Source organism: Bufo bufo, chromosome 2, assembly GCF_905171765.1.
Source record: "Bufo bufo chromosome 2, aBufBuf1.1, whole genome shotgun sequence".
NCBI lineage: Eukaryota > Metazoa > Chordata > Amphibia > Anura > Bufonidae > Bufo > Bufo bufo.
This window is the reverse complement of record NC_053390.1, coordinates 391738648-391751090: the sequence shown is the minus strand read 5'-3', so window position 1 is coordinate 391751090 and position 12443 is coordinate 391738648. Positions and strand designations below refer to the sequence as shown.

General features: G+C 42.9%; 1 protein-coding gene across 1 annotated transcript in view; it reads left to right on the top strand.

Annotated features, from left to right (window-relative positions):
* FOCAD (focadhesin) overlaps positions 1 to 12443 on the top strand; it is a 246965-nt gene that overhangs the window by 124236 nt on the left and 110286 nt on the right. Inside the window, exons 15-17 of the mRNA XM_040417224.1 lie at positions 5167 to 5293; positions 8807 to 8941; positions 10286 to 10336. Of these exons, the coding sequence (XP_040273158.1) occupies positions 5167 to 5293; positions 8807 to 8941; positions 10286 to 10336 (313 nt within the window). The remainder of the gene's footprint in view (positions 1 to 5166; positions 5294 to 8806; positions 8942 to 10285; positions 10337 to 12443) is intronic.

Below are 12443 nucleotides of genomic sequence, written 5' to 3'. Positions count from 1 at the left end.
TCGCACCCCTGGGAATAGGTACCTGGAGGGGGTGGGTAGGGAGGCTGCGTTGATTTTTCCACACGGTCCCACAAGCGGACGTGGATCTGGCGGCGAGGGACTGGAACAAGGGGATACTATTATAAAAGTTATCCACGTACAGGTGGTAACCCTTATCTAGCTGTGGGTGCATAAGGTCCCACACAAGTTTCCCGCTAACACCCAAAGTGGGGGGACATTCTGGGGGTTGAATACGGGAATCTCACCCCTCATACACACGAAACTTGTAAGTGTACCCTGAGGTACTCTCACAAAGTTTGTACAGCTTCACACCATACCTCCCCCGCTTAGAGGGAACATACTGGCGGAAAATGAGTCTCCCCTTGAAAGCAATGAGAGATTCATCAACCGCGACCTCCCATCCAGGTACATAGACCTGCACAAATTTGGCTGATCGAAGTGATCGATGACCGGCCTGATTTTGTACAGGCGGTCATAGGCAGGATCACCTTGGAGGGGACATGCTGCATCATCTGCATAATGCAGGCATTTCCGGATGGCCTCAAACCATGCACGTGTCCTGGCCATACTGTAGAGTGGGGTCTGGTAGAGGACGTCCCCACTCCAGTAATGCCTGACACTAGGTTTCTTGACCAGGACCATGTGCAGCACAAGGCCCCAAAACGTCCTCATCTCTGCTGCACTGACCGAGGTCCAGCCACCGGGCCTAGCCAAAAAGGAGCCCGGGTGTTGAGCAATGAATTGTTGGGCGTACAGGTTTGTTTGCTCCACCCTCAGATTCACAAAGTGGTCACTGAAAAAAAGACTAAAGTGAAGCCCGCTGTGGAAATCTGGATTCCTGGTTGGCCTACAAAATCAGGAATCACGGGCTCAAAACGCATTGGAGTATACCAGACAAGTTCACCGCTAGGGGGCTCCGGTGGACTTAACTGGTTGGCCCAGAAAACTAGTAGGAGCCCCAGAGCTGCTCGTACTAGTGTAGGCCACAGGGTCCCTAGCATGGCGGTCCCTTTGCTCCGCCTGGCGGCGTCTCCACCGCCTTGTGGGCTCATCATCATCGCTAGATGATGAGGAGGATGCGGATGACAAAAGGAAAGTGGGGTCCTCACTGGGGCTCTCTGACTCGGAGGTAAGCTGGGCGTATGCTTCCTCAGCCGAGAACATCCGGTGGGCCATAGGGGAGTGTGTGTGTGATGAACTTTATTTGGTGTGCGTGTGTGTGGGGGCACGGGTGTTCGTGCACTTACCCTAAACCTAACAGACAAAAGCAATAATAAAAAACAAAATTAAAAAAAAGGACAAATAATGTGGAAAAAAGTTGATCAGCGGTGGGGTGTGCGATGCGCTAACAGTGGCCGGACGCTAAGAGTGCCGGCCACAGTCAGTGTGCGCAGAATAAAATAAAATAAAAATGCTTGCGCCCAAAGGGGGGGCAAGCTGCCAGCACACCTGGGGGGTCTAGGGTCAGGGTTAAAAACATGGGGTGGAAAGTGGGCGGGGTTTCAGCAAATCAAGCGCGCAATATCTCGGAAACAAAAGCGGCGCAAACGTTCATTTTTGAGGCACAAACGCAGCACAAAAGAATGGTGTACTTCTTTTTGAAATTTTAAAACTTGGGTTGGAAAGTGGGTGGGGTTTCAGCAAATCAAGCGCGCAATATCTTGGAAACCAAAGCGCAGCAAACGTTCATTTTTGCAACACAAACGAAACACAAACGCAGCACAAACTAATAGTGTATTTCTTTTTGAAATTTAAGAACATGGGGTGCCAACTTCACACAGGTCTCAGCTGTAGACCATATTTCATTGCTGGATTCAAATCTAATCTACTTATTACTGCTGTGTGATGTCCTCCATTACTGCTCCTACTTATGAGGGTGTGCTACAGACAGACAGGGGAGCAGAATTTCCACCCACTGTCTCAGAATTACAGATGGAGCCTGCAGAGGGAAAAACCGGGGAAAAATGTAGAATACAAATTTATAATGGTTTAATGAAAGAAATGACTGGGACATAACCATACCAGGGTACTCTTTATACAGAAGAGACAGAGAAGGCAAGAAAGGAGGAGGAGTGGCCCTGTATGTGAAAGATAGCATTAAATCTAACCTAATACAAGTTGGTGAGGCCAACATAGAGTCAGTTTGGGTTACGTTGCAGTTTGCTAACCATGCAGTAACTCGTGTAGGTGTGATATATAGACCACCTGGTCAAGTTAAAGAACTAGATGATCTACTAGTTGAAGAAATAGCTAAAATGACAATGAAAGGAGAAGTTATCATTATGGGAGATTTCAATCTTCCAGATATAAACTGGAAAACCAAAATAGCAAGTTCTACCAGGAGTACAGATATTCTAAATTCCCTACTGGGGTTATCTCTACAACAAGTGGTTGAGGAGCCAACCCGGAGGGAGGCCATTTTGGATTTGGTATTCACAAATGGGGATTCGGTATATGATGTCATTGTAGGCGAAACCTTGGGATCTAGTGATCACCAGTCAGTGTGGTTTAATATAAGAACTATGAAAGAGTCCCACCACACAAAAACAAAAGTTTTAGATTTTAGAAAAACAGACTTTTCAAAAATGAAATTAGTCATAAATGAGTCCTTATCAGACTGGAACGGATTACATGGAGTCCAGGAGAAATGGGACTACTTAAAAGGTGCATTATTGAAGGCAACAGAAAATTGCATTAGACTTGTCAGTAAAAGCAAAAAAAGGAGGAGACCACTGTGGTACTCAGCAGAAGTGGCCCAAATCATTAAAAATAAAAAGCTAGCATTTTGTAATTATAAAAAAAAAACAGAGCAATGAAGATAAGGAAATCTACAAGATTAGGCAGAGAGAGGCCAAGCAAGTTATAAGAACTTCTAAAGCGCAGGCAGAATAAAAACTAGCTCAGTCTATGAAAAAAGGGGATAAGACATTCTTCAGATATATAAATGAAAAAAGGAAATTAAAACAAGGAATAACTAAATTAAAAACAAAGGACGGAAGGTATGTAGAAGAGAATAAAGGGCTAGCCGACTGCCTTAATGAATACTTCTGTTCAGTTTTTACAAAAGAAAAAAGGAGAAGGACCTCCACTAGAAAGAATGACTAATAAATCGTTGGATGCATGTATCTTTACAGAGGAAGATGTTCTAAGTTTGCTGTCTAAGGTGAAGACAAATAAGTCACAGGGGCCTGATGAGATACACCCAAAATTATTAAAAGAGCTTAGTGGTGAGCTGGCAAAACCGTTAACAGATTTATTTAACCAATTATTAGTAACAGGAGTCGTCCCGGAAGATTGGAAATTGGCAAATGTCGTGCCCATTCACAAGAAAGGTAGTAGGGAGGAATCGAGCAACTATAGACCAGTGAGTCTGACATCAATAGTAGGGAAATTAATGGAAACCCTATTAAAGGATAGGATTGTGGAACATCTAAAATCCCATGGATTGCAAGATGAAAAACAACATGGGTTTACTTCAGGGAGATCATGTCAAACAAATCTTATAGATTTTTTTGACTGGGTGAATAAAATAATAGACGGTGGAGGTGCAGTAGACATCGCATATCTACATTTTAGTAAGGCTTTTGACACTGTCCCACATAGAAGACTTATCAATAAACTGCAGTCATTGAGCATGGACTCCCATATTGTTGAGTGGATTAGGCAGTGGCTGAGTGACAGACAACAGAGGGTTGTAGTCAATGGAGAACATTCAAAACAAGGTCATGTTACCAGTGGGGTTCCACAGGGATCTGTACTGGGACCGATTTTGTTTAATATCTTCATAAGTGATATTGCAAAAGGCCTCGATGGTAAGGTTTGTCTTTTTGCTGATGACACAAAGATATGTAATAGGGTTGATGTTCCTGGAGGGAAACGCCAAATGGAAAAGGATTTAGGAAAACTAGAAGAATGGTCAGAACTCTGGAAACTGAAATTTAATGTGGATAAGTGCAAGATAATGCACCTGGGGCGTAAAAACCCAAGGGCAGAATATAGAATATTTGACACAGTCCTGACCTCAGTATCTGAGGAAAGGGATTTAGGAGTAATTATTTCAGAAGACTTAAAGGTGGGAAGACAATGTAATAGAGCAGCACGAAATGCCAGCAGAATGCTTGGATGTATAGGGAGAGGTATAAGCAGTAGAAAGAGTGAAGTGCTTATGCCGCTGTACAGAACACTGGTGAGACCTCACTTGGAGTATTGTGCGCAGTACTGGAGGCCATATCTCCAGAAGGATATAGATACTCTAGAGAGAGTTCAGAGAAGAGCTACTAAACTAGTACATGGATTGCAGGATAAAACTTACCAGGAAAGATTAAAGGACCTTAATATGTATAGCTTGGAAGAAAGAAGAGACAGAGGGGATATGATAGAAACTTTTAAATACATAAAGGGAATCAACTCGGTAAAGGAAGAGAGCATATTTAAAAGAAGAAAAACTACCACAAGAGGACACAGTTTTAAATTAGAGGGGCAAAGGTTTAAAAGTAATATCAGGAAGTATTACTTTACTGAGAGAGTAGTGGATGCATGGAATAGCTTTCCTGCAGAAGTGGTAGCTGCAAATACAGTGAAGGGGTTTAAGCATGCATGGGATAGGCATAAGGCCATCCTTCATATAAGATAGGGCCGGGGGCTATCCATAGTATTCAGTATATTGGGCAGACTAGATGGGCCAAATGGTTCTTATCTGCCGACACATTCTATGTTTCTATGTTTCTGTTATGAGCATTAGAAGGCATGCAGTTTTATGCCATTGTATCCTATACCGAGAAACAACCAGTCTCTCTTCAGACATCCGCCAGCTGGTTTGAATTTGTTCCTAATTCTGTAATATATGGCTGTTATCGGAATTGCTACATTATGAGTGGGAGCAGTCAGATAATAGTATAGGTAAGCTGCTGTAAATTTGAATAGCCGCAGGTTCCCTGCAGTTTATCATCACATGCAGGCGGCTTTATGACAGATTGTGCCTGCTGTTTTGTAGGCAGAATATGGTTTAATTCCATTAATAGAAGTATATTTTGGGAAAGTTTTATATGCAGTTCTCCAGTAAGTGTAGGTTAATCTAAAGTGAACATTTACTATGGTGTACATATGCATCCTTTCTTCTGAACGTTCTTATAAACCTTTTTGGTGTTTCATGCTTTATTCTTTCAGGCCGTATCAGCATGGGGCAGACATGCTGGCTGCCATTACTCAAGTGGTGAATGAATGTACTAAACCTGACCATTCTACTCCTGCAGCCTTGGTATTACAGGGTCTTCATGCTCTATGTCAGGCTGAGGTGAGGGCATTTTACATGATGTGCTGAGTACAGACATTCAGTTTTACCTTTCTAACCTTTTTTATACCAGGGACTGGATTCATGACAATTTTCCCGCAGACTGGGGGTGGGGGTGTTAAATCACATAACAAAACACAATAATTAATACTCCCGTTTAGGCCCCCACTCAGTGACTTACAGTGATGTCTCCTCTGATTGGAGTCATTCTTTTTCCTTTTTTCCAGTTATGCACAGATCACTCTGATGTTGTCTCCTGACCACAACTTGTTTCTGCATAATTGAACATATTTAGTTTTAATGCCTCCTTTTGTGCCCCTACTTAGTAATCATCCCCATTTAGGCCCCAGTAGATATAATGTCCCCTCCCCCCAGTAGTGCCCTATGAACATATAATGCCCCCAGTAATGCTCGCTTCACATATAATGCCCCCCCCCCCCAATAGTGGCTTCTTTACATATAGTGCCCCCTTTACATATAATACCCCCCAGTAGTGCCCTTTTTACATATTCTGCTGTCCAGTAGTGGCCTCTTTAAATACTGTGCCCTCCAGTTGTGGTCTCTTTAAATATAGTGCTCCTTAAATATAGAGCCTCCAGTAATGGCCTCTTTAAACATAGTTCCCCCTAGTAGCGGTCTCTTTAAATATGCCCCCCCACCCATTAGTGCCTCTTTACATATAAATAAGTAAATAATGCATCAACCCCCCTGTATTGCCCCCAGTAGTGTTCACAAACCCACCCAAAAAAAGAACAAAATACTTGCCTCCCTCCGACCTCTTCCAGCTTGCTTCCCTGGCTGCCTGCATTATGGTACTGATGGTAGTAAATTTCATTGCAGCCTCCTGCGCCGGGTTTCTGGTGACGTGATGATGTCGTCACGCCGCTTGTGACCCGGCACAGGAGGTTGCAATGATGTCATTGAGATCATCCTGCACCTTAGCACTACCTTATAGGTCTCAGGCCTAGCGCCTCTCAGCCAATGAGGCTTAGGGTCCATTCACACGTGAGTAAGTGTGCGGACCGCACATGGCCAGCCCTATGATAGAAATGCCTATTCTTGTCCGCGATTGCGGATAAAAATAGGACATGCTCTATCTTTTTTTGGGGCTGCGGAACGGAACTACGGATGCGGACAACACTCTGCGTGCTCTCCGTATCTTTTGCGGCCCCATTGAAATTAATGGGTCTGCTCCCGTTCCACAATATTGCGGAACTAATGCAGACCAAGAACAATGGACGTGTGAATGGCGGGGCACAGGAGACAGTAGTTCCCATCCCTGCCATTCAACTCCGGTGCTCCCCATATACCAGTACCAGATGATCCACGACACTGTATTGGTCCACCCCCGGTGGTTGGGGACCTCTGCTCTAATATATATTTTCTGTTTGTTTCAGTTGATGAAGACAAATGAGAAATGAAGTAATTGTTGGGAGTTTGGGTATTCTTTAAGCTATTCTTGTTTTATGGTTTTATTTTCATCACCTGTGTTTTTTTATATTTTTACACACTGCATTATAGGTTTAGTACAGGTTTTAGTTTTGCAACCTCTTTTTCCCATACATGTTCTTATTTTTTCACTTTCACATCTTGTTGATAGTGATGATGTACACACAGTTTCAATTTTTGTTCGTAAACATAGTTTTATTAGGGAAATTTTCCCAGAATAGTTATTGCCTTCTGCAAAAACAGTCCGTTGAAGAGTGTGTGCATCATTGATTTGTTCTATGCTTATAGTTAGCACTAGCTTTTGTGCATTCTGCATTTCCACACTTATTTTATTATTCAGATTTAAAGGGGTTCTGCAGTTTGTTTAAACTGATGATCTATCCTCTGGATAGATCATCAGCATCTGACAACCAGGACCCCCCGCCGATCAGCTGTTTGAGAAGGCAGCGGCGCTCCAGCAGTGCCGCGGCCTTCTCACTGTTTACCGCAGGGCCAGTGAGGTCACGACTAGTATCAACTGGCCTGGACGCGGCTAAGCTCCATTCAAGTGAACAGAGCTTAGCCGCGACCAGGCCAGTGATACTAGTCGTGACGTCACTTGGCCTGCGGTAAACAGTGGGAAGGCCGCGGCGCTGCTGGAGCGCTGCTTCCTTCTCAAACAGCTGATCGGCAGGGGTCCTGGGTGTCGGATCCCCGCCGGTCAGATGCTGATGATCTATCCAGAGGATAGATCATCAGTTTAAAGGGGTTCTGCACTTTCATTTAACTGATGATCTATCCTCTGGATAGATCATCAGCTTCTGATCGGTGGGGGTCCGACACCCGGGACCCCCGCCGATCAGCTGTTTCAGAAGGCAGCGGCGCTCGAGCAGTTTACCGCCGGGCCGCCGGCCCACTGATGTCACGACTAGTATCAACTAGCGTGGGCGGGGCTAAGCTCTGTTCACTTGAATGGAGCTTAGCCCCGCCCACGCTAGTTGATCCTAGTCGTGACGCCAGTGGGCTGGCGGCCCGGCGGTAAACAGTGAGAAGGCCGCTGCGCTGCTGGCGCGCCGCTGCCTTCTGAAACAGCTGATCGGCGGGGGTCCCGGGTGTCGGACCCCCGCCGATCAGAAGCTGATGATCTATCCACCAGAGGATAGATCATCAGTTAAATGAAAGTGCAGAACCTCTTTAAACAAACTGCAGAACCCCTTTAAGCTTGCTTATATTACTTACCTGCGGTTCTTCAGCATATTCACGAAGACTGGATTAAACGTTAAACCACGTGCATTTAACAGAATGGTGGACACATAGAATATGTTTTGAAACTGACTTCACTTAACTCATAAACAGTTAAAAATAGGTCAAAACTGACACTTCCAGTGTGTTTCTCAGTAAATTCTAGCCAAGACTGATATATCGCATAATCCCCTTCCCATTGGAAAAACCTGAGCTGAATTCAATATGGCGGATTTCAAAATGGAGGCCGAAAACGTTTCCTCCACCACATAATGCAGCCTCCCTTCACACATTGGAAGTTAATGTTCTACAAATTGCACCAGTTAAAAGGGTGTGTCCAGACTTTTGCCCTATGTTTGTATATACACCTCAGAATTGAAATTGCAGAACATTGAAAAAAGGCGTAATTTGCATGTCAGGTCTATTGATCCTCTGATTTACATAATTCCATGACTTTTCCTTCTAGGTGTCGCAGTTTCACTGCTGAGTGTAGATATACACTGGATCTGTAGGGATTGGGAATATACTGACGGCACCCCAATGGATCCCATTGACTTGGGTTGGGTTTTAGTGTGTTGTCCATTGTTTTGATGGGTAAAATTGCATGCATCCAGTGCTGTTTTTCAGATCAAATGCCATGTAATCTACAAGAGGGGGATCTCCAACGCAGATTCGAACAGAGCTTTAGTGTTTTTATATAAGGAATGCAAATATTTTTTAACCCAGGAATAGTTGGGGTTACAATGTCTAGATATTCACAGTAGTTATACAAAAATGTCTGTACAATATTATACCCTATGCCTTTAATCCCAATGTAGTTATGTTTATTTGTATTGTTATCATTAGGTGGTGGACATTCGATCTACCTGGAATGCTCTGTCTCCTAAACTAGGCTGTGACAAGCGTCCCCTTGTGCTGAAGGTGCTACATGAATTCTTTTCTTTGGTTCCTTCTTTAGTTGTGAAATCAGAAGACTATGAGGTATGTACAGCTCATTATCCTCTACTAGCTATTGAAGGGGTATTTCGGTAGGTACAAATGATCCCATATCCACAGAGCTCTCCATTCATTCATAGAAATTAATGGAGTGGCCGCACACATGTGCAACTGGACGCTTCGGTCATTTTTTAGGGAGCAGTGGGGGGCCTGCAGAGGCTATGGGTCCCCTTTTCTCGTGATTGTGGGGGTCCCAGCGGTAGGACCCCCACCAATCTGATAGTTATACCCTATCCTGTGGATAAGGGGTAACTTGTACCTACCAGAATACCCCTTTAAGATTCAAATGAACAGTTGAGGCCTATTTGGGAAGGTGGGAGATCACTAAAGACATAGACCAATATTGGTTGAAAGTTATCATCATCAGACACATTCTGGGACATTTATCAAGGCTGTCAGTGAGATGCGCCTAATTTATCAAACGGGTTGTCTCACTTCAGCAAATTACGGTACATTTATCATGTAGAAAGAGTTAATACAAGGCACTTACTAATGTATTGTGATTGTCCATATTGCCTCCTTTGCTGGCTGGATTCATTTTTCCATCACATTATACACTGCTCGTTTCCAGGGATTACGACCACCCTTCAATCCAGAAGTGGTGGCCATATAGGAAAAAACACCAGCCTCTCTATTGGCCAGGAGCATGCGTAGGTACGTATGTGCAGCAGCATCCATTCCGTCCACCTTGTATCTGTGCCGCAGCAGTGGCTGTAACCCCTGGGTATGAGCAGTGTATAATGCGATGGAAAAATGAATCCAGCCAGCAAAAGAAGCAATATGGACAATCACAATATATTAGTAAGTGTCTTGTATTAACTTTCTCTACATGATAAATGCCATTTGCTGAAGTGAGACACAACCCCTTTAAGAATCAGATGCCTGATAATAAATTCGGCACATATTTGGAAGTCCGTTCGCCAGAAACTGAAGTGTAAACTAGCTAGGGTCTGGCGTATACTTGAGCTATAACATACGCCAGTTTCTGGCCACTAAGCCACACTCCCTTTTCTCTCCACTTTAGAAAAGTGGCGAGAAGCTTAAAAAGTGCCAAACTATTGCGCATATGTGGCTTGTGCCATAATTTGTGACTTTTGTACGCCAATATTGTGGCATAACAGCATTAGTAAATGCCCCTCATTGACTAGTATACCCTATAATTGTTTTGATCACGTTATTAACAGATTTAGTTTTTTTACACGTATACATTATAGTACTTTAAATGTCCCTTCACCTAGTAACACAATGCATACTGCACCACAAGATGAAATATATGCTGATGGGCATGTCCTGTAATAGTGTTTAACAGTCTGCTTTCTTCATTTTTAGAAATTCAAAGCCGAAATTCTCAGCATCCTTTGGAGTCATTCGCAGACTAACGTAAGGCAGACTTTTTTCAATTTTGCTTTGTTTTACAAGGTTTTTAGCAGATTAGAAAGTGTATTTATACACATACATATACGGTATTTCACCTGTGCTATTCATCTTGTTTTAATCCTCGCACACTGACCCATTTGTTTCTGTGGGGCCACGCACACATTCGTATTTTTATTATATATTTTTTTTAAACATGATTTTTCTTGGGTTTTAACTACACCGTAATATACTTATACCGTAAGCAATGGTACAAAGATACATAGAATGCAGTGGAAGGTATCACAACAGATGGATCAGCCAATATTCAGTATTGCCGTTATTAAACCAGTCCAGCAGGTCTTGAGTAGTTGCTAGTCCATTGCTCATCGGTAGTGAGTGGATACCATGCAATCTTTCATTTTAAACGAATAATAATGAACAATGGTAAAACTATTGTAACCGTATTAACACATAGTTCTACTCGGCTCACAGGAGATGTGTTGAGTGTCAGGGAACACAATTGTGATGTAGATTAACGGCTATATAGTAGTGGTGGTGGCTGCTCTCCTATATAGCCTATGGTATGGTGCTACAAGTCCAGGGAGAGGACACCCTACCTCTCTAAATAAAGTAGAAGTTAGACAAATGTATATGGACGAGTACTCTACCAATTAGCACACATTTATTATAAATGAAATAATAATGTATAAAATAGCTAGCAATATATAATATATAAAACAGCCCAATAAAAATACAAATGCATCAATATGACCACAATGGGGTAGATGAATATAATCAATGTCCAGAGGATCCTTTATCATAGATTGTATCTAAGGTGCTATGTGGGGCCTTCTGATGTGGCCTATGTCTCCATAGGAATCCAATATGTCCCCAATAGATGTAAGTAGTACCTATACAACACTAGAGGTTCGGGCAATCGACCAGTGCTTCATATATCTGGTGACAGTCCCATGATGTTTAGTGATATTGCGGACGAAAGAAATTGAGAATGGACTTGCCGGCTTATTTGCCGCTTACCTCCCCTTCGTGTGGGTAGTCCACTTTGGTCCTGCGGTTTGCTCAGACAGAGCAGATAGGGCGCACCAGGTGGTGTATGAGAACGGCGTCTCACGTTGCTCTGTTTGATGACCGCGTTCAATACTCGCGGAGTAGTACTTACGTCACTTCCTGTATGGTCCGGTAGTGACGTCTCTCTTGTATTCAATCCGATGATTCCGAGCTTCAATTTTTCGGATGTTCAGTTTTTCAAATATAGAAGTCCTGTCTGCATGGCCATGCAATTGAAGAGATATCGACAGGTGTATGGCGTTGAACCCAGACGCGTTTCGGGAATTATAACTCTCCCTTCCTCAGTGGTTGCGCCACACCTGTCTGTATACGCCTTATATACTCCACAAAGTTATCTTCAAAACCTGGATCGGACCTCAGGATTCAATACTTCCGTTTCTGTAAAATTCGATATCTGAGACTTCTGATTTTTCACAATCTGTTTTTATTGAAAACTTCCGATTTTTAATATCAATTATTCTTAAGTGGACTTTTGATCATTAAAGATACGTTTCCCTTTCTTGCAAATATTAGGAGAGAAAGAGGAAACTTTATTCATCAAATATCCCATTTGTGGATACATCCTTTATAAGATCATAGCACAATAATTTACACTTAATAAAACTTTTAATAATAAATAATTTCAAAAATGATTTTAAAATAGACGTGGATAATTTTAAATTGTGGATGTCTAATACAGTATGGATATGGGGTGCTGGTAGTTGCTAGACAATACTTGGTATATTAGACTTACATCTATATTTCCTTCCATAAGTTCCACAATACAATGATGACAAACGCAGTATTAGCAAGGCTAACAGCAGTGATGACACCAATAATGAAGTTAATGACCCCAATAACAAAGTTGATGGGAGACCTCAGGTCGAGGGAGGGTCGCAGTGCCGATACACGGCCTGACCTACGACCCTACATCGAACCAAGGACCCCCTCACAAAAAAACAAAAAGTTCCAACTCCGAATTTAGTCCTGATGGTAACAGGCTTCCAAACTCATAAATTCGTCGGGACTCACTCCTGGACATGTGTTGATGTAGATTAACACC